This window comes from Drosophila melanogaster, chromosome 3R (genome assembly GCF_000001215.4).
Source record: "Drosophila melanogaster chromosome 3R".
NCBI lineage: Eukaryota > Metazoa > Arthropoda > Insecta > Diptera > Drosophilidae > Drosophila > Drosophila melanogaster.
The window spans coordinates 20,308,724-20,333,107 of NT_033777.3; the positions used below are offsets into that span (position 1 = coordinate 20,308,724).

Consider the following 24,384-nt stretch of genomic DNA (forward strand, 5'->3'; position numbering starts at 1 on the left):
AGTACATTTAGTTCTCAAAAATAGGTTCACCCTAACGAAAGCTCGTCCACTGCAAAGAGCGAACAGTGTCAGTCACCTTTTCCATTTCTAAAAAAAAACGAGAGAAGTAAATTCTTTATTTTTTCGTAAAAATCGGCTCACTTCCACAAAAAATAAGCAATTGTGTCCAATTAGACACAAAATATAAGTCATTTTGAAATCCGCGCCTCTTTACCGATAATAAATAACAAAAACAATCGGTAAGCACACTATGTTTTGTCTGCTCAGAATTTGAATTTACCGTCCCCGTTTAGCATTTACGTTCACAACATGACGAACTCAATTTCAAATGTTAAAAATTTACGCCTTTTGGCAGACTATAAAGGCCGGCGAGCTTGACGAGTCATACCAAAAGTCGCGCAGACACATTGGGATGATGTTGAAGAAATTGACGGAAAGCATTTTAAAATCCTCGAAATCTACTGCCACTGACGTCTAATATTTTGTTACGTCCCGTCGACAGGGCTTTAAAACAGGAACTATCGATTTATCGATACACGCAGGTGCTACCAGCTGACTGTCCCGGCATTTTTTTGCGCTATGTGGCAGCTCCAACTTGATGTAATCCTCCCCAAAAAACAAACGGAACAAAAGGAATAGAAAAAACACGAAAAGCTTGTTTCGCTCTTCCAGCGTCTTTCTTGGCCGCGTCATGAAAATAATAAATGGAACGCGGGGGGTGGTGACGTCGGCAGTGCTGGATGAGCTCATACGAAAGCGAAAAGAAACAAGTTTAGCTTTTTGGAATACGGGCGACTACGACTGCAGCTTCAGTTTCAGTTGAACGCGAATCGCCAGCGACAGCGGACCGCCTGGGAGCGATAGAGAGAGCGATAGAGCCGCGAAAAGAAAAACGAAAATCGAAAAAGTGTGTGACAAAACAAGTGTGCGAGTGTGTGTGTGTGTGCGTGTTAGAATTATATTAGAGTTGGTATCAGTATAAGTACAATTCTAAGCAGAATCGCGCTTTTTTTGTCACTAATTGGAACCAAGAATATCGAAAAAACGAGCAGATTCCAAGAGCGTGTTACGTGGCCGTCTTTCCAATTGGACAACTGACCAGCTGAGCTGCTGAAAACAGTTCTAATCGGAGACTTGACTATTGAAACATTAAAATACAATCATAATTTAATAATTCCAGGCAAAATCAACTGTAAGAAACCAAAATTCTAGTGCGAAACAAATTAAGAACCTACGAGTGGGTTAAAACGGTGGAGCGGCTAAAACAAAATCAATAATTGGCCCTGCGTCCGGCCCTGTGTGCGTGTGTGTGCTTTTGTGCGCCAGTGTGAGTGTGGGTAAGCGTGTTCTTGCGTGTTTGTGAGAACGACAATTGGAGCAATGCCTGCTGATTGATAGCAAACCAAAAAAAAAAACATATAAAGGAATCAATTAAGCGAAGAATAACCAAACCTAATTAAGTGCAATAACTGAGTGATCATGCAGCAGCCCGCAACGCCCAGCACGCCTGTCAATAATGCACCTTCGGCCACCCCCTCTGCCGCCAGCGGGCCTGCTGCCTCTGCGCCCGCGGTGGCCAGCAGCACCCCCATACGCATAAACAGTGCCAAGCAGCAAGGTGCGGCGGGGGGAGGGGATACTCTGGCACATCCCGCCACACCGCACTCGCATTCGATGCCCGGAACGCCGCATCAACAACCGCAGTCAAGCAGCGTGCCCACCGGCGGTCACCTGCTGCAGTTGCAGGCGCCCCTGCCTTCGGCGGGTGGCGGAACGGGAGCCGGTGCTGTGACCCCCTCTGGTCTGTCCATGGGCGCATCCAACCAATCGCTGGGCGTGAGTGTGGGCGCCGCCAGCAGCGTCAGCGGAATCAGCATCACGCCGCCGAATAGCGCCGGACTGCGTCAGTCGACAGGTGAGTGGAACCCCCTTTTACCCGCCCCACTCTCTGTTGTCGTGTTCTTTTCCCCCCGCTTCTTCTCCTCTCTATTACTCTCTTTCAATGTCACTCATACACACTTTTCGAATTGATCAATCGCAATCGAAGCTAATGCAAACGAAACGATTCGCACATGAAAACACACACTCACACAATTGCGGTCAAAAAAATAGCACAAAAGAAGTTTATTTCGCTGACTAATCAAACGTAATTTCCCCAAGAAAATTTCAGACCTAGTTCTTGATAATCTTAATCTGAAGTGCTCAATTCTTTGCAAAATTATTCGATTTGCAATTGAGATAGTGAGCTACAATACACATTGCTCTTATTTTTGAAGCAGAAAAAAAATATATGAATTTCTTCCAGAATCTTACAATCTTTTATTTTTAAAGTTTCCCTGGATCACAAGATATTTGAAAAGTGAAAAATATATGTTAAAATTGTAGCCGCGGCGAGTTAATACAGTCGAGTTCAGACTTTAGGACCTTCTTATCTTATCTAAACTTTTATCAACTCAATCATCAATCAGTTATGATACAAACCATCCATAAAGTCATTAACCCAAGTACAAATAGATAACCCCATAAAATGAAACTTAATAATCAAAAAGGAAAATGTCACATAACTATGAGCTATTGTTTTGACCGCACTTGTACAAGCCATGGATTCCGATTGTAGCTTAGAATTTTGTTTCCGTATGCTGTGTGTTTTGCTTGTTTTGATTTCGCTGCTGCTCACATTTCAAAATTCCAGCTCATTCATCAGCCGATTGCCGGCTAATCCGTAATCCGTACCCCTACCCGTACCCCTACCCGTACCCCGCACCCGAATCCCTCATCCATTCGTAGCTCCAAGCCATCCATCCCGGGGGCCACGTTATCGCTTAACACTCGGCTTTTGTTCGTCATTTAGCGCGCTTCCGCTCTGCGGGCCCATTCAGTCATCCATGTGAGATTCGGTCGCTGTTTGGTGTTAATTGACTTGCATACCAGTTGTCTGAGTGGCTCTTCTGTCTAAACTCGTTGGGTTGCTAGGCTACTGGTTTCCCCGGATATTTCGGGGCGGTTATTGCGGTGACAGTCAGTTTGGTTAACTGGCGCTAGCCATTTGCACCTGTGCAAAGGCCACGGATTGCCGTGTTACTTCGTATGCTTACAGCTGATTTTTTAATGCATATATATCCGCTCGAACTGTGCTCATCTGGCGGCAGTGGGTCTTAATTGACAGGGTAATTAAGTTCTTTGTGCGGATTATACGAGTAATTGAGTTAATAGGCACTTCTCTTGGATTGAAAGGGAAAGTAACAGTCATTCCCCTAAAGCGCAATAATCGGATAAGAAAGCATTTCTTTAGCCACATGGCTCAGTCGTTTTTCAAACTAATATTATTATCTTCCTTCTTAAATGTGTCAAGTGCAAATTACATTAGCTTTTTAAAGTCTTAATAGGTCGAGATTCTTTCGCTTGCTTTCCGAGTAATTTTATTATCTTCCCATACAGATGGCATCAATTTCTGTTGACGTTTTTATATTTATCGCAATATTAGGATCTAATTAAAACATTTTTCATCGTCGTTTCTCTTGTTTGTATATATGTATATATAAACAAAAAACAAGACCATATGTGACGTTCAACTGGCAGTCTATATACAGTTTTTTATATTTTTTCAAATGATTGAGATGAGGTCATTTTCCAGCTGTTAGAATCAAGACTATTATTAGTTACAAGGATTGTAATATATTATATTCATTCTATAGGCAACTTTTAATTGATATAAATGATTCAAGAATATCAGTCATTCAGCTGTCCAATAAAAGAAGAGTTTAATCATAACAACTTTTATTAGCTCACCTATTATCATTAAAAGTTTGAAACTGGCTAGCATTTGCACTAGTTTTTGATTTCATATTTTATGTGCTTTATTGATTAGCATTTGCATTTTGCTTTCCATCGAACTGGTGGAGAGAAAACAAATAGTTGGGGCTTAGTATGGTCAATGGGGGTTACCTGGTAACCAATGTCGGTCTACGGGATTTTGCACACGCACCATTTGCTTGAATGTCATTGTTGTTTGTTGCTGTTTTATATCGTTTGCTTTATGGCGTGCAACTGTCATTAATTTTTTATACGCATGCTGTATTTCTTTATTGCCCAGATATATGTATATCCATAACTAAACACTATCTCCGTACAAATATGACGAGCTCTTAATTAAGGTGGACCTAGGTTAGAGCTGTGCAAGTTTAACATTAATGTTTTGAGGTTTATTATTTGCGAAACTATTATGTATTATTATTGAAAAAATATTTCCGTAATTAATTACTATCTTCTCGCATATAAAATTAGGGAGGACCTGTGGTTCAAAGCATGCCTAGGTGCAGGATTTTGAAGTTTGTGACTTGCAAAATTGTTCTTGTACAAAGTTAACGATAAGAAAACTTCGTAGTAAAAAAAAAATTTTTTATTGAGCACCAAAGATTAAGAGTTCTCCAAGGTCCACTCTAATGCACCGCATACCGTGAATATTCGCAATTAGCGGACACAAGCACTCACACTCCTATTCACTTTTCATCCGATTGCGGCTTTATAATTACCATTGTAGTCGCCTCGTCTTTTGGTGTTTATTTTTGCGACCCCGGGCGATTAGAACAGTCGGTGCTAGCAAACAGTACCCGCATGGAAATCTATGCGGAAAACTGCATGTCATAAATGTTCGGAATAGCATACACCTGTCAAACGAGTAAACATACGCGCCACCCAACAACCACAACCCCTTTCCACTGTCTCGCTTTTGGTATCTGTGCCCCAGAGGTGCAAAAATGGGAAATTGCGTACAAAATAAATAGAGAAAAAATCGATGCATGACTGCATTTTGTGGGATGTCTTTGTTTATGGGCCAGTCGAGGCTTAAGCAAATTGAATACATTGTAAATTGTGGAACAAGCAATTGGTACACATGCCAGTTGCCAAGCTTGCATAGACTTCATATTTCTTTATTAATCAAATTTCAGTGAAGTCAATAAGTCAAAAAATTAATGGTTTAAATACAATATAAGCCCAAAACTATGCAACTATCTTTCTAAGAAAGTAGAATAGTTTTAATTGCAGATACTGATTAATATATTGTATGGGATACCTAGTTAACTTTTAAGGTTTGTAGGTGCTGAAAGCTTTTGAACGAGGATGAAATTCTTTTAAAGAGAACCCATTGTTTTCGGCTACATTTTCGTAGCTTAAAAAGTGGGCCTTCATGAAGGACGAAAATGAAGAATGCAGGGTCAGTGGGGGGATTGCACCACCCCTTTTTCATCAGCGTTCTATTTTTGTTTTCGCTGAAAATTGCGACCCTCTCCAAAAGGTCAAAAGTGAGATACGAAACGCAGAACAGAGATGCAGCTTCCACAGAAAATAATAACTATCGAAATTGAAACACTTAAATATATACATGTTTTATTAGAAAAAAAAACAAATAGAAAGCATATTTTTCTCAGTGCATATTGTATCTTTGCTTTTCAATGTTGTATAAAATTGCATAACAATGTAAAGTATAAATTTGTAATAATATTTTTTTGCCGTGTACGTAGGGATTAAGTCGGATAATGCTATTTACATCTGCATTTGCATATTGAACGAGTCACGTGATTGTGTGCGTTCCGTCCTGTAAGTGTAAAGGTGTGTCTGCGTTGCAATGAATATTTTATAGCATGCTTTTGGGCAAATTACCGTCCGATAAATAAAACATTAGATGGACGCAATGGATAGAGGGTTGTGTGTTTCCCTTTTGCAAAACCCCTATTGAACTTAAGCACTTCTTAAGTGAAGTTTCTAGTTGAAGTTGAAGTCCCTATACATGTATTTTGACCATAAAAAATAGTGACCGAACACACACGCTCACACTTAAAGCCAACTAAATTGTAAGTGGATTACGTAAAAAAGAAGCAACGAAATATATTTTGTGGCGGGGTCAACGAGGTTGGGGGTCATTTAGAGCGGCGCCATTTCAGCGGCCAAAAATGACGTCATTTCGGGCCAAGCCCAGCGGCCAACTCAAAATTGCACTTTCTGTGCGTTGCAATGTCTTGCATCAGCTGAAATCCTTGGGACGAGAACTTGCAGAACAGTCACACTGCAAAAAAATGCAAAAAAAATCTATTTAAATGAATGATTATAGATATGGTTTAATATAGTGTGCATTCATTTTTATTTATTTATTATGTAAATGGCTTCATAAACTATGTGTAATTATCGATGTGGGTTACTTTATTTCCTAATTATACATAGAAATTGTTATTCACCTTATTTCTCAGCGTGCAGGGTTAATATGTGCAAAACGACTTTGGCGTTGAACCCTGAACTATTGGCAACAACGAAGGCGTGTTCTAATTGCGTAAATTGATTGCTGGCAAGGCGTTGGCGCTTTATTTTAAATCAATCAGGGCACTGTATTGTCTCGGCCATCCTATCCCATCCGGATCTGCAACGCCATCGCAATCTTAATTACCGCCAGCCGGGCTGGCGCCTCCTTGGCGCTTCAGCTCCAGCTGCGTGCCGAGCTCCCATGTCCGATAGCAGACAATTGATGAGGGGCCATAATTAAGGCCGTAATGGTAATGGATGGGCTCGATGGCGTTGTCTTGAGTCTCCCTCACGCCCCCGATTGGATCAAGGGGGCTTAGGCTTAGTCCTGTCAAGGATTGAGCACTCTAAACTGTGTTAAACTGAACTAGAGTCAGTATAAAAGGTCTATTAAGTGTTTTGATATCATTGATTTAAGCCAACACACATATCTGGCGTATTGATCTCCTAAATAACTTGTACTGTCCACTTATATAAGCCAGAATTTATTCAAAAATAACCATATACTTTAAGTATTATAATATTTACTTTTCGTTTAGATACTGCATAGATATGTATATTTACATCACACTCTGATGACTGTTCAATGGATTTGTGTGTTTAAGCTTGTTGTTCTGTGTGTTTCGTGTCCCAAAGTTTTCCGTCTTAAGTTGTACAATTTGTCGTTGTCTATGTGTCGTGCGTAAACGAAAAGCTGTCTGTTTCAGTGACCTAAGATCTATAAGCCCCTAATCTATAATATATATCTATATATCAATATACATATTGCTCGCTTTCTCTTTCTCCCCGTATGTATGTGTGTGCTGCTAACTGCTCCTCAGTATTCGATTTCAAATTCAAACGGCGACCTTCGCTAAAAGTGCTCATGACCAAACTTCCGTCCACGGACAGTTTGAGCAACAGTCCGGCGCCATCATCGCCAGGTGAAGTTCCAAACAAAAAAAAATTAAATTTCCAGCACTGCATTTCAAAAAGTAGACCAATATCATTTTAATTCGTCATTCATTAAATTTTTTAATTTAATTATCTTTTCAATTATCATGCATCAACTGATTATCGCCAAACTTATCGTTATGTTTTGATCTTTTCCATCAAGACTGAAATCATCTGAGTTTTCGTTTCGTATTTAGCTTTGCCTATTTAAAATTCTATTCGCATGTAAGTAATTATATTCACCAACTGGTTTGCACACAAAATTTAAATTATTAATCATCACATCTGATCAATTATTGGGTTATACAACATCCGCCGCATTTAAGCATCCATAATCGGAAATAAAAAGTATATTAACCTATTCGATCGGCACGATCCCAAGACCCATTTATCGATCGATTGATTTGAAATTTAAGTTCCTTCCATGTTTTAGTTCCACAACCAGCACGTTCGTAATGCTCATGGTTATCACCTGATCCCGCATACCAAGTAAATAGAACCTGGCCAAAGGCGAACTTCTATGCATTTCCATATGGCAGATTCGCCACGAGTTCCCCACCCAAGAAAGTCCCTTTTGCCAACCCAGCCATGCGTTCCCATTTTGGTGTGACGCATTTTGGCTTTTATTTTTGTTTAGAGCTTTTGTTGCGCTTTTTGTGCCATTGTTTTTGGCACATTATTATCAAACAATTTTGCGATTGTTCGGTGCAAGAGTATGATTAATAGTGCTTAAAGTGCCCCGCCACTCAACTTTTGCCCCATGTAGATGGATAAATGCTTTCATTGCAATCATATCTTATCAACCCAATGTTATAACATTCATAACAGCTTTACAACCCGAAAGTTTTGCTCTGTGATAAGAACGAAATGGGCCGTGTACATGGAAAAACCGTAACCGGTTTTAATCAGAACAAAAATTGGTCAAAGATTAAAAGTCAAGGTGTTTTTAGAAAGATCGATTGACTCATCCACGCGGTTCCTGATCTATTGGACTCGGGATACGACAAGTCATTTCACTACCGGCAACGTTTTCACCTTATCTATAGTGCTCCTTATGGCTGATAAGATCCATAGACATGTTCTGATTTCAGTGATGAGTAATAGTCAGTATTTAGATATCAACTCTGCACACCTGGCCTTTTTTTTGAGGATCCTTTTCTCTTTAAGGCCCCCAAAATTTTCAACAGGTGTCAAGGAATTGCTACTTATGGTTGGCCAGAAAAAGCATAACTATGATATATTTTGCAGGTGTTTCTTTGGGCCTTGCCACATTTATTCAATGTCAATAGAACGTTGTCAAACAGTAAGGCCCGAAAATAAATAGTAAGTCTCCGGAATTATTATCTTTACTGGTCCCGTAAATGTTTTATAACTTTCTGGAATTTTTTGTGCGCTATATTTTTGTATATATACATACATATATCTTGATTTAAAGGAAACACAAGCAACATACATTATTTCTTTAGTCACTCTACTATTACTAAATTAAATGCGATAATATTGGAAGCTATCCTCCTTTCCATTCAATTGTGGAAGCTCCGCATTGGGATAGGTTAAGATGATCTTATCGCGAGGAAGCACAAATAATCCGCCTTTTAGGGGGTCTAGCACTCTCCAAACATCTTGATGGTGAGATCATATAGTAGTTAGACTTGCTAATATCCCAGTATATATCGCCGCTCTCTCGTGTGGGATATACATACTTATATTTTAATTTTGAAAGAGAGCGCAGTCGGCGTTGATATCGTTATCTGGGCAGCAAAAGCACACAAAGTATCTATATATCTACGCTGGCAAAACAGCAGAAGCGGCGACGGCGATGATCCTCTCATTTGAGATATTTTTGCTTGGCAAACATTGACTATATTTTTCGGTGTTTTGTCAAAAATATATGACGAAAGCCAGATAATTGCCGTAGTGGTGGGGTCGCGGTGGGCTGGTGGGCCTCTGCCGCTGCGCTGCCCTGGTACTTTTGTCATTTGCCGCTGGGGCTTTTGTTGTGTTGGTGCTTTGTGTGCGCGCGTTGCGAGCGGCAGACTCAATATATCTCAATCAGTCGGCGAGCGGCCAGCGGACGAGCGGCAGGCAAAAAATTGAACAAAAAAAAAGAAGGAAATAGACAAAATATAAATAAAAAATAAAATAAAGCAAAGCAGAGGCAGTGGACGGCGTCTCTCGGATCGGTTCTCGCATCACGCATACGCCATGTAGTGCCGACCTGTGAAACGTGAACGTGAATGAGCGAAACAAAACAAAATATGCAAAAATAAATAGAAACACACACTTTGGAAATACAGTTTGGAGCGGCGTCGCCTGGTCATGAATCTCCTACAAAGCAAGTGACAATATTTAAGCCAACAGTTCGAAGGGAATTATAATTAATTCTTTGAGTTTTTCTCGCGCATATGTGTGTTTGGTTTTGCATACTAAGAGACTGGCTCTTTTCGGAGGCCTTTATTTATAGCCGAGCAATAAAAATAATTAATAAGAATTCGAAAGACGCGAGGGCAGCGGTCGCTTGGCGATGATTAAAGTGCAAGTGCCAGATACTTGACAATGCCACAGACTTCTCGAGACCCCAAGACCCCAAGACCTCAGAGACACAGAGAACATCTTTTCCCCGATGAGGTTGTGCCGAGTGTAGATGTGTATCTTGCTAAATAAAATAAAACATATTTGTAAAATAAATAAACCGCTGCCCCTTGAGCAGCGCACCTTGAGACATTGTGCGCGTTTTTCTTCTCTGGTTTCAGTTCATTATGCTTCGCACTTTTAGCGCTTTTCCCCATTGTTGTGCCTTTTGTTTGGTCTCTGATTTTTTTTCGAATTCGTAAATAGGCGATGGAAAAGTTCCCAAACAAAATAAAAAATATAAGTCTACTTACTACTTCATTGCTAGATCGTTTAGATACTTCTCGGAATTCAGATTTGAAATCATCATGTTTGCTACAAACATCGTACATACACAACTCCCATGATACTTGGATCCTAACTAGAGAACACAACTATGATCTTTCGTATTACAGGAATCGCAAATTGGGCCTCAGACAATCGGGATGGCAATGTGGCAGATAAGGCAAGTAATATGTAATATCCACACCGAACTATGTACATACATATATAACATTAATTTTGAGCCGTTAAATCGAGTCGTATGTGTATGAAATCTGGGTTATTTATGGGGAGGGCACTGAGATAAGAGTTGCTACGCTTCGTTGTTGTCTAATTTAGTTATAATCGATTGGCTGGCGGTGTGATAAATAGTAAGAAATACTCGTATGCATGGGTTCCCGAACATGCCACGTGTCACATTCTGGCATAAAGGTGACACATTTTTTACTTTTATCCGGTAGCTAAGCAAATTATAAATGCTAATTAGATTAACAATGCGTTTCGGATTTCACCTTAGAACATTTAAAGCTTAATGGGCAATTGTGGCCCAACTTTTGACGCAAGCGCATGCAAAATTTGATCGAAAAGCGAGCAATATTATTACGAAATAGGGCAATGCATTTGAAGTGTATTAATATATTTCACTGCTGCAGGTCGACAAAGGTTTCTAGTTAGTATTATTAATATTAGGGATTAATCTAATACAATTTACCATCCACAGTCAGCTGCTGATGCCGCTAAACTCAACAGGAAGGAATCGTACAAGGCGCAGAGGAAGAACTACAGGCGGGAGAAGAAACGAGTGGCCAGTGAGCTGATGAACTCCCTGCAGGATCCTGCAGTTATAGTGCTGGCAGATTGGCTAAAGGTGAGTCTAAATAATATTGCCCCATTAGCATTTTAGTAATGTCAATAATCCAATTTAGGTTCGTGGCACACTAAAGTCCTGGACGAAACTGTGGTGCGTTCTGAAGCCTGGCCTACTGCTGATTTACAAGAGCCAAAAGACGAAGAGCAGCCACTGGGTGGGCACGGTGATGCTCACCTCATGCCAGGTGATCGAGCGCCCGAGCAAAAAGGATGGCTTCTGTTTCAAGCTCTTCCATCCCCTGGAACAGTCCATTTGGGCGCCGCGCGGTCCTGACAAGGAAACCATTGGTAAACATATGTTTCAAGATTCGTTTATACTTCGTTAGGCTTACTAGTTTCACGATAAATGAATTTAATTTACAATTAAAACTATATGAGATTTAATTTATTAAAGTAACTATCATTCTGTATTGTAATATTATGGAAGTATCAATTTACTTAGAATACAATATGTTTATAAACTCTTTAGGAGGCAATTACTAATTATATTTATTTCGTTAAGGTGCCGTGGTCCAGCCGTTGCCAACCGCTTACCTGATCTTTCGAGCTCCCAGTCAGGCGGCCGGCAAGTGCTGGATGGATGCCCTGGAGCTGTCCCTGAGATGTTCGGCCCTCCTGTTGCGTTCGAATAGCAGTACGGGCACTGCTCCAACGTCCAGCTATATCGGCGAACCGCTGCCCGTCTCCCATGAGACGCAGTGGTCGGAGGCGGACTACGAGAAGCACTTCAACGATCACGGTAAGTGGGCGCAGTTCCTGGCACTGCCATCGGCCGAGGTGGACACCTCGCGCTCCGACACCAGCCTGTCCGCCCCGCGGACACCCACTCCACTGCTGCAGCAGCTCTACACCAGTGCTGTTAGCAACTGGGAGCGCACCAAGCGACTGCCCCGCTTCGGTCATCAATCGGAGCAGCGAAAGACCTCGTACAGCGATGCCTCCAGTGCAGAGCAGGGCGTGGGCGTCGGATTGAGCCTGCTTCAGCGCAAGCGGCGCCACTTGAGCCCCATGAGCAAGTCCATGTCCCTGGGAGCTACTCTGTGCAACAGCAGCTCCAGCGAGGATGAGGACGAGGGCTATAACCACAGCCAGACGGGCCTTCGTCCTGTGAGCGCTCCGCCCGATTGTCTAATGATGCCGCGCTTTCGTCTGAACGTGAAGGGTGAAAACGCCCCCTCTTTGCTGTTGTTTTACTTAGATGTTCATCATTTGGGGGAAGCATATTAGAAGACTTTGTATTTTGATTGTTAAATAGTTCATGACGAATTTACATATAGACTTGTATATTGTTTATTGACATTACTTTGTAAAGTGTAAATCTAGTGAGTCATGAACAAGAAGCAGTTAATATAAATCTTGAATTTCAATATGATATTCAAACCCTTTGAATAGTTTGCATTTGTTATAACGAAAAAAAAAAATGTTTATTTTCAAGACTTCCAATTTGTTCTCCCCCCAAGTTAGCTAGTCATCATCAGAGATTATACACACATAGTAGCAGTGGAATTGATGATTCAAAATTATTTTGTATATTCACCGCTTGGCATTGGGACCCAATATCCCAAGATTTTTCTTCGATTTGATCAACACATATGGTTTATCCTAGCGCTAAATACCCTTTACAGTATTCTGCTTTTGTGCCCGTGCGACAGGCGGGAAATTATACCCTGATTTTCGCCAGATTCAGACTGCTAAAGAAATGTCTGTGATTTATTTTGATCTGCTCTTACAATCCCAACTAACTTGCTCGAATGACTTTTCAGATTTGGACGCTGACAGCCAGAATGAAGCACCCAATGCCGTCATGTCTGGTCTGGAGTCGGAATCCGAATCGGATCCGGCAGAGCCGGCGCAGGATGATGTCGTTGATCAGCAGTGTGTGGAGACCTCGTATGTGCCCTTCACTGAGGAGGAGTTTGGCGAGGTGGGCTAGCAAGTTCTTTAAAGCGAATTTTTGACCTAACCAACATATCTAATCTTTACTTCCAGCAAGGGGAGCAGGTAGAGGAGTTGGCAGAGGAGAACAAGAGCCTAATTTGGTGCATTGTCAAGCAGGTGCGACCGGGAATGGATTTGAGCAAGGTAGTACTACCCACATTTATCCTGGAGCCCCGCTCATTCCTGGACAAGTTATCCGACTCGTATTACCATGCGGACTTGCTCTCTAAGTGTGTATTCCTAGTTTAAACCTAACATCAACGATATAGCAACTAGTAAACTTTTTTTTCGATCGCAGGGCCGTTCAGGAAGATGACGCGTTCACACGCATGAAGCTTGTAGTGCAATGGTACCTGTCCAGCTTTTACAAAAAACCCAAGGGCCTAAAGAAGCCCTACAATCCGATTCTGGGCGAGAGGTTCCGTTGCTATTGGCAGCATCCCAGTGGCAGCCGAACCTTTTATATTGCAGAGCAGGTGTCGCACCATCCGCCCGTATCGGCATTCTACGTGACGAACCGCGAGGACGGCTTCAGCATCACCTGCTCCATCCTGGCGAAATCGAAGTTCTACGGCAACAGCACTTCTGCGGTGCTTGAGGGCGCTGCCACAATGACGTTGCTGCCGCGCGGTGAGTGTTACACGGCCACAACGCCGTACGCCCACTGCAAGGGCATCCTGATGGGCACGCTCTCCATGGAGCTGGGTGGCAAGATCAACATCGAGTGTGAGAACACCGGTTACAGGACGGAGCTGGAATTCAAGCTGAAGCCGTTCCTCGGAGGAGCGGACGCCACCAATGTGGTAGTCGGCAAGATCAAGCTGGGCAAGGAGACGCTGGCCACTATCAACGGTCACTGGGACAAGGAGTGTCGCGTAAAGGACTCCAAGACGGGAGAGGAAACGGTATTGTTCAAGGTGGATGCTGAGACACGTTCCAAGCGTCTTACCCGGTACATGGTGCCGCTGGACCTACAAGAGGCCAACGAATCCCAGCGCCTGTGGCAGCGAGTATCCGAAGCGATTGCCAATGAGGATCAGGTTGCGGCCACAGAGGAGAAGACCGTGCTCGAGGAGCGCCAGCGAGCTGATGCCAAGGAGCGACTCAGCTCCGACTCTGTCCATATGCCCGATCTCTTCGAGCTGGACAGCTACGGTCAATGGCTGTACAAGTACGCCGATCTGCGGCCCTGGGACTCGCGCAACGATGTCCGCCAGTACGAGTGTCAGTTCAAGGTCCTGACCCAGACGCGTCACAAGTCCGTGCCCATTGTCCATGGGGCCGAGATGATCCACCCCCTGCGCAGCTCCATCGAGACATTATCCCGCACCCAAAGACAATCGCCAGCCGGACAGCCCTTACCGCCGGGCGGCTCCGCTGTGCCCAAGGCCAAGAATAAGAGCTTGGTGCTGGCGCCGCGCGACACTAACTCGGACTCCAGTCAGTCGCCGCAGGGAGCGGTCAAGCGCAGCTCCTCCAGCGCCATTAAGCAGTAAGTAGTTTGTTTGCGCGCAAACCTTTGAGAATAATTTCATATCTAATGGTTATGGTTTTCCCCTTGTAGACTTGCTTTGGCCGTGGACCAGGTGAACCGGGTGTTGGAGCAGCATACCCGACAGCTGAATGAGATCAGCCAGCGCCTGGAGCGCATGCAGTACTCGCCCCCGCCTAGTAGCATGAGTGCGCATTCGCTTCATATGTTGGGCGGCGGCGTATCGCAGTCGACGGTGATCAAGTCGCTAATCTACGCTCTGATCGGGCTGGCTTTCAGCCTGATCCTGCGCTGGCTGTTCAAGTAGATTGGCGAAGTCGTTGTTGGTGTCATTTCGTTTAGGATTATGAAAAGTTTTGGTCAACCTATAGATCGATATGCATATATATATATATATAAATATATATCTATATATACATACATACCCTAGAGTACAGACAACGTATATATACTTTACTGAATTGTACATTTGGTCCTACTCAAATGCCTTCGCACGCTGCCAGATATATAAGCCCGACCGAGGCGCGTGGCCAGAACATCCGTTGTGAGAAAGTCTAATCACGAACTATGTCTAGGATTAAGTGTTTGTCTTATGTAAGTCCCAGCAATCCAAGTCTCTCCCGCAGACAAAGTCCATATGCAAATCTCTTCCCTTTTAGCCTTGGGCATTCCTTTCTCAAGATAAAACGTCTGGGTAGGTTAGTTTGTCGGAGATATACATTTATATCAAAATATACACATACGTACGAGTAGATGCACCAGATTTCGTAAAAATTCCAATTTAAACGATGCTACTACAAAGCTAGTTCGCTTTTCCTTTCCTTCGATAGACAGTTAATATTAAATGACACGATTTAGGATGAACGACGAACGAACAATGCTCGAGAGGCTCTGCCCCATAAAGCACCACTTATACACAGTGCAACATACCTTAGAGATTTAATGCGAGAAGTGCTTATAGTAATTACTTTTAGTGTCTCTTATACACGAATTGTTTTTCCTCTTCCCAATACCTGCATACTTAGAATTTAATAAACTCTCCCCATTTCAAATCAAAACAGACGTGTTTTCATCTGGGCAAAGTGGTAATTAATAGCTGCTATCGTTAACAATATAATAAAAAGTATAGTTAAAGTTTCTGTTTGCATGTTTTATTGTTGTTTTTGCTCTTCGCTTCGCTTACATTTACAAGTAGTTTATATATATTTATATATATACTATATATTCTCTACAACATTTACGATCGATCTGTATCAATTCAATTATAGCTGGTTTTACTCGTTTTACTTCGTTCTCCTTATCGATTCACTTAATTTAGGGACTCTTGTGTCTCTCTGTTTTCTAAGTTTTTGTTCTATAAGCAACCCGGTTTTCATTCTTTCGCTCATTAAATGTATTATTGATTATTTATGCGATCGCCATTGCTCCGCGCGTAGTCATTTGAGTAGAAGATGCTGCTAAGTATGCGCTAAGAGTACACTTATATAAATAGTTGCTGTTTTCGATTTCCGTTCGGTTCGGTTGCGATGACGCTTTATGTCGGTTCAGAGCGGGCGGGATTACACATAGTATAGCAATAACTAGTTTTACTTTTAATTAATTTACTTTACTTTGCTGGCGGGCTTAACATTTAACACGACGAGAAAAGCTGAATGAAGCCGATGCTCGGAACTAATTGTTAGGGATCGAGGGATCTAGGGGCATGGGTGACAACAGTTGCATAGGAGGATAGCTGTAGTATGGATCGATTTGATTCCTCAAGAAGCTTCGGTGCTAAAGAAATCCTAATAACTCTTTGACCATTTTACCTTAAAACAAATAATATAACTTGAATTGTATCAGTTTTAAACAATATCAATATTTTTTTTTTTAGTAAGATGTTCCTTGTAAAGGAAATATAAAAGACAACAATTATGCATATACAGGCATAAAAGGTTATTGTGCAAAGTAGGTCACATCTAAATTTATTGTAGTCATTTTCCTTGCCATTCGAAAACAGCAACCAAACTTAAAAAGACGCCGATGATTCATTTACAAAGCTTTGAAAAGCGAGAAATTGATGGGTATTAAAAGATAATAAAACGTTTTAGACTAAATGGCTTTAAAGTGCCTTAAGATACCTTTAACACACCGACTCAAATCGAACCATCATGGGATAGTATAGAGTTTAGGCCTAAACACCCTGTATCATATCATCTGTGGCTTATGCCAACACGGCTAGCCTTAATTTACAATTGGACACGCATGTGGATCAGCTCTCTACGATATAGTTACATACAATTGCGCTCTGCACAGCAGGTAAATAACACTTTCGAGTATATATTCAAATATAGTATTCATGTAATCGTATTCGTATGCCGTATATGCGATCTATAAGTGTATGTGCTATGTGGCATGCATATTGCACTATTCCTCAATGGCTGCTTGACTGGCTGGCTGGCTGGCTGCGGACCTGGATCGCGTTGCGATCTGGATCTGAAGTGGGTCTAGCAGGTGTGCACCCGCAGGTGGTTTTGCAGTGTGCTTTTTTGCCGGAACTGTTTAGGACAAAAGGAACAGTTGTAGGGCTTTTCACCGGTGTGGATCTTCATGTGGTTGTTCAGCGTGGCCACCTGCCGGAAGTTGACCTCACAGATCTTGCACTTGTAGGGCTTCTCTCCGGTGTGCGTCTTGATGTGATTTACCAAGGTGCTCTGCTGTGAGAAGAACCGCTGGCAGACGCTGCAGCCAAACGGCCGGTCCGGATTGTCGCCCTTCAGCATGTTGATGGTGCCCACTACGGTCATCCGGCCCGACGGCGAGCCGCCCGCCTGGAAATGCTCCACCTTGGTGTTGGCCGCCGCCGTGGCCACTACCGAGCTGACCGTGGTGCTGCCGTCGAGGAAATGCAGTAGCGGATGGTGGTCCAGCTGGATGATGTTCGCCGTGCTACCGTGCAGGTTGTTCGGCAACAGGCCACTGGTCAGCTGCTGCGTCCCGGGCGCCAGAGGAGCGGGCATTGAGTGATCCACTGCAGATTGACGGTACGGAGTTGGATTGTTGGATGATTTGTTGAAGTTAGCATGCGTACAAGATTTAAATAAAAGCTTCGTTAGGGAAGAGCGTTAATAATCAATGCACACATGGATAACAGAAAGCGGCTCATTGGTAGGGCGAACACACAAGCGGCTCACCTGTGGCTGTGACGGCGCCTCCGCCGCCTCCTGCTCCACCGACGCCTCCAGGCGCTATCTGATGCGTGTGCGTCTTGAGGTGGTTGGTAAGGGTGCTCTGCTGGCGGAACTGCATGTGGCAGTAGGAACACGTGTACGGCTTGTCGCCCGTGTGGATCTTCTTGTGGTTGGCCAGCGTCGCCAGCTGGCTAAAGGACTTGTCACACGTTTCGCACTTGTACGGCTTAGGATCGATGTGGGTCCGCTCGTGGTTGTGCAGCGTGCTCAGCTGCGGGAAGCGGCGCTTGCAAACGCTACACTGGAACGGCTTCACCAGCTCCTCGGCCGCCGGCGAGCTGTAGCTGCCGGAATACAAGGTCTTTGAGATTTGGACGCGCTGATGCTGCTGCTGGTAGGCCTGGTGCATCTGGGACTTTCGGTGTTTGCCACTGCCCGTCTGCGGCTGATAGTTCAACAGGGAAGTTGGCGTGCTGGACTCCGCCGCTGTTGCCCGTAAGCGAAGCGAGAAATAGAGTTAGGTCATAAGGTCTATTGGGACGATGCGACCACACACTCACCCTTGTGCGTCTTGATGTGATTGATCAAGGTGCTCTGCTGGCGAAAGTCCTTGGCGCAGATGTTGCAGGTGAACGGCTTTTCTCCGGTGTGGATTTTCACGTGGTTGGTTAGCGTCGAGATCTGGCGGAAGGCCTTGTCGCAGTGTTTGCACTTGTAGGGCCGCTCGTCCGTGTGGATCTTCATGTGGTTGCGTAACGTGGTCAGCTGCCGGAACTTGTTCTTGCACACGTGGCACTGTTTCTTCTTGCGCGGATCGTCCACCACCACCTCCTCCTCGCTAATCACGCTCTGCACCTCCTGTTTCATAGGAGAAATGGGCGTGTGGCTGCCCCCGCCTCCTCCGCCACTGTTCGCTGTTGTAGTGGATATGTCCAGCAAATGGACCAGCGGGTGCTGTGGATGGAGCATGGCTTGGTGGGTAGGGTGCTGGATGGCCTGCACGGCGGTGAGTTGATGCAGCGCAAAGGGACTCTGTTGCAGGCTGGCCAGTGTGGTGGGCTGCTGCTGTCCCGAGTTGGGACCCGGTCCAGATCCACCATTACTCCCTCCTCCACCGCCACCGCCACCTCCTCCTCCGCCGCCACCGCCATGGGAGGCTGGCAGTTGGTAGTGCTGATAGTTGGCCATGGCTGCCGTGGCGGCTGTCGCATGGTTCAGATGCATGATATTCGAGAGATATGATCCTAGCGTGGATCTACAGTCTGCCCATCGGCGGCGTTACACAATGGCGGCCACCGACGACCCTCGGCCATTCCCCGCCCCCGCAGTTGCTTCCACTGCGCCGCTCCTTTTGGGGCCTTTTTTGATTTGTTATTTCAGTCGTCTGGTTTGCACTTCTGTGTACTTTTGCTGCGCTGCTGCTGCTTCTTCTTCTTCTCTTCTTCAACACGCTGCTTACGCTTCCACGTAGCGATTGGGAGGGCCTGAATCCGCGGCCACTTTGTCGCGCACTTCCCCACGATCAGTTTCCACCGTTTTCGCTCGCTTTTGGGGCGCTTTCTCCGCCGTTTCTGCAGTTTTTCCAGGCCACGCTCTTTTTGTATCCGTATCCTTATCAAAACAAAAATGACTGGCGTGGTTTTCCAGGGCTGAGCGAACGGGCAGAGCTGCACCCCCGCCGAACATCGAGTAATCGACTATCGGCCGGCCAGGGCTGGTGGCGCTAGAGAGCCTAACACTGGGTGGGTCGATAACAGCTATCGATTATTTGGACACTCCGTGCTGACAATTCAGCTGATTTTAACCTTTCAATTAGTTTATATTCAGATATCAACAAAGTGTAATTGTTATTTTATCTATACTCGATTTTGTAACTTTGCGCCCTTCTTAGCTTTAGTTATTCTATTATTCGGTTCCTTTTTGTTTAATGAGTCATAATATGTTCTAACCGTTACAAACACATATTTATTTGCGACCCTTAATAAATCGCTGTTAAATAAAAATCTTTCATTGATAGGCTACTTAAAGTAATTATAATATTTTGGTTTGCTCGCACAAATTTGATTTTAAAATCTAAATCAATAAGCAATGAAATTAAAATTCTAGCTTTTTAATAGCTGTTAGAGATAACTTATTCGTTAGCCTAAACCTATCGATAGTTGTCAGAACTTGTTTTGCTTTTTACGTTAAAACAAAACGCAACATAAACAATTGGGAGAATTCATCACACTATCCTCAGATTTACATACTTTCACCGGAAGGTGAATCTGTTTACCATGGGCGACATCGAAGTAAAGAAGGAGGAACAACCGACGACGCCCTCCAATTCCTCGTCCAGTGACGACGACGAGGAGGCCCCAGGCTAGTCTAAATAGTTAGGTCTTTACTGTCACTCATTAATTGAATTGAATTCTAGACGACACAATGGATAAGGTTCGACGCTTCTTTGCAAACACTCTACATCTCGGCGGCTCCTCGGACGCAAAGGAGGAAGTTAAAGTAGAGAAGGTGAGCGGAGCACCCGATAATTTGATTATCATATTGATTAAATCGCAAATTTGCAGGTTATTCCAGATTTGAGTTTTGACGGCTTTGCCGAACATTGGCGTGTGCATGGTTTCCGCAAGATTGTGACCATGGTGGGAGCCGGCATATCTACATGTTGGTACATTCTATATACCATTGTAAAAACTTACTAAGTTATCGCCATTCCTAGCTGCTGGCATTCCGGATTTCAGATCCCCAGGTTCCGGGTTATACAGCAATCTGAAGAAGTACGAGCTGCCACATCCTACGGCCATATTCGATCTGGACTACTTCGAAAAGAATCCAGCGCCGTTTTTTGCACTGGCCAAGGAACTTTACCCTGGATCCTTCATTCCCACGCCGGCCCACTACTTTATCCGTTTGCTTAACGACAAGGGACTACTGCAGCGCCACTACACCCAGAACATAGACACGCTAGACCGGCTTACTGGCCTGCCCGAGGACAAGATCATTGAGGCCCATGGCAGCTTCCACACCAACCACTGCATTAAGTGCCGCAAGGAGTACGACATGGACTGGATGAAGGCGGAGATCTTCGCCGATCGTCTGCCCAAATGCCAAAAGTGCCAAGGCGTTGTTAAACCAGACATTGTTTTCTTTGGCGAAAACTTGCCAAAGAGATTTTACTCCAGTCCTGAAGAGGATTTCCAGGATTGCGATCTGCTGATCATCATGGGCACATCGTTGGAAGTGCAACCGTTTGCTTCACTGGTGTGGAGACCAGGACCACGTTGCATTCGCCTCTTGATCAATCGCGATGCAGTGGGTCAGGCCAGCTGTGTGCTCTTTATGGATCCCAACACGCGATCGCTACTCTTCGATAAGCCCAATAACACTAGGGATGTGGCCTTTCTGGGCGACTGTGATGCTGGCGTAATGGCTCTGGCCAAAGCCTTGGGCTGGGACCAAGAGCTGCAGCAGCTAATTACAAGTGAAAGGAAGAAACTGAGCGGCAGCCAGAATAGTGAGGAGCTGCAACAAGGCAAAGAGAAACCGCAATCGGACCCGGATAAGATGACTTCGGGCGATAGGGACAAGAAGGATGCTTCGCTTTAGACCCTAAGATTAGTTAGTAACATCCGTAGTTAATTTGTAGTTGAATTGTGCAATTTGTTTACATGTGGATTACGTGTATAAAGCGGACAATGCCAAGCGCAGGCATTGCTGGCTAATACCGCGAGCTTTCTTTCTCCTCCGTTTCCGGCATTCAATTATTCAAGTGCCATTTGTGAGCCATTAGCGTGTCCCTTTTGGCCGGGCCACCATAAACCGCAAAAACTGATTGAGTTGCTCTGCCGTTTCCGGCGCACAAAAAGCAGCAAACCGCCAACAAAGGTTAACTCTCGACATGTTTCTGTTTCGTTTTCTGCTCTGATCCGGGCTTGGCTATGGATTTCGATGCTGGTGTTGGTGTTGGTGCTGATGCTGATTTCGATTCAGTTACAGCTGCCCAGCCCCTCGACATGGCTCGACCGCTGCTGTGGGCGTGGCATGTGGCATTCTAACTGCCTGTTTGTGTGGCTTACACGGATGCTGCTCCTGCTCCTGCTCCTCCTCCTGCTGCTGCTGCTACTGCTGCATCAACTTAATGACTCGCAATCTGTCCTGCAGAAGCACACACGCACAAAGCGAAAGAGACACACACGGTAGACCGGTAATGAAGCTTCTGCGGTGAATTGGCCAATAGAAAATACGTACGGGCAGGACTAATTAAAACCAAGCTCGCAATCGGGCCAGCGGATAGCTACTGCCGGGGTACACAACCGGATATTGTTAATCGTTGACAGGGGCGACGGTTCGGAGGTGGATGCATGGTATGATGGGAGGCATCCCAGCCTGTCAACTTCGGGACATGAATGGCTGCAGATGCATTAGGAAATCAAATGCAGCCACGGAAATATTGATAGCCACGCAATTTGTTGCAGTTTCAGCTGCCACTGCTGTTGCCATTGGAATTGCACTTGCTTTTGGCCCAAAACTTTTGCAATTAAAGCTAATGGCCTAAGATCTTGTCTATGTGCAATTTTCCCGAGTCTTGCCTTCTCAGCGAATGTTTTGCTGCACAAATAAAAATTATTTGTGTTCGCATGAAAAAGTTAAATAAATATCGATTAGCTCATCACGTTACGTTATTCAATACAAAGATTAGTTTGAAACATAAAAATAAATACGAAAAAGAAATATTCAGACTAACTGTTCACACATGAACACGAATATATTTAAAGACTTACAATTTTGGGCTCCGTTCATATCTTATGTAAATGAATCGAGAGCGATAAATTATATTTAGGATTTTGTTATCTAAGGCGACATGGGTGCATTGCTCAAAAACATGTAATTTAAGTGCACACTACATGAGTCAGTCACTTGAGATCTTTCCCCGCCTCCTAAAATAGTCCCTTAGTGGGAGACCACAGATAAGGTCCTCGCCGCTCAAGATAGGCAGATGTGCCCGAGCGTGGGACCTCGATAAGGCGGGGACTATTTACTTAGGCCTCTGCGTAGGCCATTTACTTTAAGATGCGATTCTCATGTCACCTATTTAAACCGAAGATATTTCCAAATAAAATCAGTTTCTTACAAAAACTCAACGAGTAAAGTCTTCTTATTTGGGATTTTACACTAACTATTGTGCTTATAAAGTGTTATATGTAATTTTTAATCAATTGACGCGAAAATGTTTAAATAATTAAATTTTCATAATATTCCTTTTTTCACAAGGATGTGATATAAAATTAAGATTGTATTGTATATTTAGTTGTGCAATAAAAAGTATGACTCTTGTATGGCATTAGCTATATTAATATGTTTAAATTAAATCATATTTATCTGGAAAACCTTTCATCTTTTTATATTATTTGTAGATGACCTAACGTAGAAAATAGGTTCTTCTAGCTTTTTGTCAGTGTCTCGGCCCACTCAGTCAAAATTGAGTCAAGTTGGCTCAATATTAACTTGACTTTCACCCCTCCTTGCGAGAAATGCGGAACGCCATTAAGTGCACTCCATACACACGCCATTGAGGAAGCCGGGTTTGTGGTAACCGAGGGAGGGGGCAGGTCATATTTGAGTGAGCATGTTTCATATTTGTAATCAAAATGCGATGCTTGCGAATCAGACCCAAGCTTCAACCATCACCACCCCCTCTACTCGCTGCGAGCCTGTTCATCAATGGCTTGGTAAGAAAGGCGGGGGGTTGATGAAATCGTGGACATTCCACGATGTCATCAGCGGCAGCTGCGCTCGCGCTTTGATATTGAATTCTTAACATGATTGTGTGGCGCACAGCTTGGCCGGGAATTGATTGAGCGCCCAAACAGAGAACCCATTTTGAACAAGGCCAATAACTCAGACGGGGCTAATAAAGCTGGGATCGCCATTGATTGTTAGGCCCTGGCCACAAACATATTTAATGGTCGTTTACTCTAAAATACATGCGTGGTTATCGTAGCGCAATCTTTATGAATATTTTATTATTTCTTTAATAAAAAGAAAGCAGAAGGAACCGCCACGGCGGCTGCCAAATGCCGTCCTCAAAACGCAATTTGTGTCAATAAATGTGGGTACAAGCGTGTGAGTTTTTATGAGGGGATTGCGCACAGCGTGCGACAAAATAATAGGTTTTCTTAGAAGCTGAACTTTCTACGCAATTTAAAAATAGTCAAATTTCTATTTGGTAATGGCTTATTATTCCAAAAATGGACAGAAGCTTATTAAAATGGCATATACGACTGAATACTTTAAAAAACTTTCAAGAAATAACAATATTGATAAAAATCATATATCTAAACTTTTTTTTAGACTTGGTGAAAAATATTTTGTTTAAATGATTCCAATCGTCGTATATATATTCCAATTCAAAGGATTAATTAAATATAAACTAATTTAAAAAAAAAATTAATCCATGCTACGGTAAGGACCTATATTTCTGTTCAAAGTACGAACAACAATTCTAAAAAGTGTGCCCAGGACTGTGTTTGAAGTTTGCTCGCATAGAACATCCCTGAATAATCAGCAGCAGTAGCCGGGAGCTTCGCATAATCGTCATAATCATTTTATGTGCATGTTGTGTGGCATACTTTTGTGCGCATAAATTTTTATTCAAGTCTTTGTCAACACAATTCGACGAAAACGATTGAGTGCGTGGGTGGGTTTGTTTGGGTGTGTGTGTGTGTGTAGCACACCCAATCCACTCGCATGTAATATTAAAGTGCGATTTGAAATGCCGCTTGCCGCACGGATCCAAAT

At 43.6% G+C, this 24,384-nt stretch overlaps 3 protein-coding genes and 1 non-coding gene across 14 annotated transcripts, besides 1 other annotated feature; 3 read left to right on the forward strand and 1 right to left on the reverse strand.

Annotated features, from left to right (window-relative positions):
• The first annotated feature begins 620 nt into the window (after nucleotides 1–620).
• Orp8 (Oxysterol-binding protein-related protein 8) lies at nucleotides 621–15,473 on the forward strand. 9 transcript variants are annotated; one of them, NM_001202321.3, is made up of 11 exons: nucleotides 621–943; nucleotides 1,181–1,915; nucleotides 7,116–7,217; nucleotides 10,254–10,303; nucleotides 10,841–10,987; nucleotides 11,046–11,277; nucleotides 11,492–11,728; nucleotides 12,753–12,913; nucleotides 12,979–13,157; nucleotides 13,226–14,419; nucleotides 14,492–15,473. In NM_001202321.3, exons 2-11 carry the CDS (start codon nucleotides 1,480–1,482, stop codon nucleotides 14,724–14,726), a joined length of 2,973 nt encoding a protein of 990 aa, NP_001189250.2. In that variant the 5' UTR covers nucleotides 621–943; nucleotides 1,181–1,479; the 3' UTR covers nucleotides 14,727–15,473. The 9 variants fall into 9 exon arrangements, with proteins under 9 accessions (NP_001189250.2, NP_001189252.1, NP_001189251.1 ...); NM_001202323.2 differs by lacking the exon at nucleotides 7,116–7,217 and having other exon boundaries at nucleotides 621–907; NM_169892.5 differs by lacking the exons at nucleotides 621–943; nucleotides 1,181–1,915; nucleotides 7,116–7,217 and adding an exon at nucleotides 9,281–9,562 and having other exon boundaries at nucleotides 12,979–12,990; nucleotides 13,045–13,157.
• A 77-nt stretch (nucleotides 15,474–15,550) lies between these two features.
• CG4360 (uncharacterized protein) lies at nucleotides 15,551–19,280 on the reverse strand. Of its 2 annotated transcripts, none has more exons than NM_142622.3 (3): nucleotides 18,150–19,280; nucleotides 17,593–18,075; nucleotides 15,551–17,429 (listed from the first exon to the last, which is right to left on the reverse strand). In NM_142622.3, exons 1-3 carry the CDS (start codon nucleotides 18,811–18,813, stop codon nucleotides 16,906–16,908), a joined length of 1,671 nt encoding a protein of 556 aa, NP_650879.1. In that variant the 5' UTR covers nucleotides 18,814–19,280; the 3' UTR covers nucleotides 15,551–16,905. The 2 variants fall into 2 exon arrangements, with proteins under 2 accessions (NP_650879.1, NP_001097844.1); NM_001104374.3 differs by having other exon boundaries at nucleotides 15,551–17,505.
• asRNA:CR45800 (antisense RNA:CR45800) lies at nucleotides 16,806–17,537 on the forward strand. Its single transcript, NR_133424.1, has one exon.
• A 461-nt stretch (nucleotides 19,281–19,741) lies between the features above and the next one.
• On the forward strand, nucleotides 19,742–22,192 carry Sirt2 (Sirtuin 2). Of its 2 annotated transcripts, none has more exons than NM_001300493.1 (4): nucleotides 19,742–19,950; nucleotides 20,006–20,097; nucleotides 20,154–20,250; nucleotides 20,306–22,192. In NM_001300493.1, exons 1-4 carry the CDS (start codon nucleotides 19,866–19,868, stop codon nucleotides 21,190–21,192), a joined length of 1,161 nt encoding a protein of 386 aa, NP_001287422.2. In that variant the 5' UTR covers nucleotides 19,742–19,865; the 3' UTR covers nucleotides 21,193–22,192. The 2 variants fall into 2 exon arrangements, with proteins under 2 accessions (NP_001287422.2, NP_650880.3); NM_142623.4 differs by having other exon boundaries at nucleotides 20,306–21,306.
• A 138-nt stretch (nucleotides 22,193–22,330) lies between these two features.
• Nucleotides 22,331–22,758: a mobile genetic element.
• Nucleotides 22,759–24,384: the final 1,626 nt, after the last annotated feature.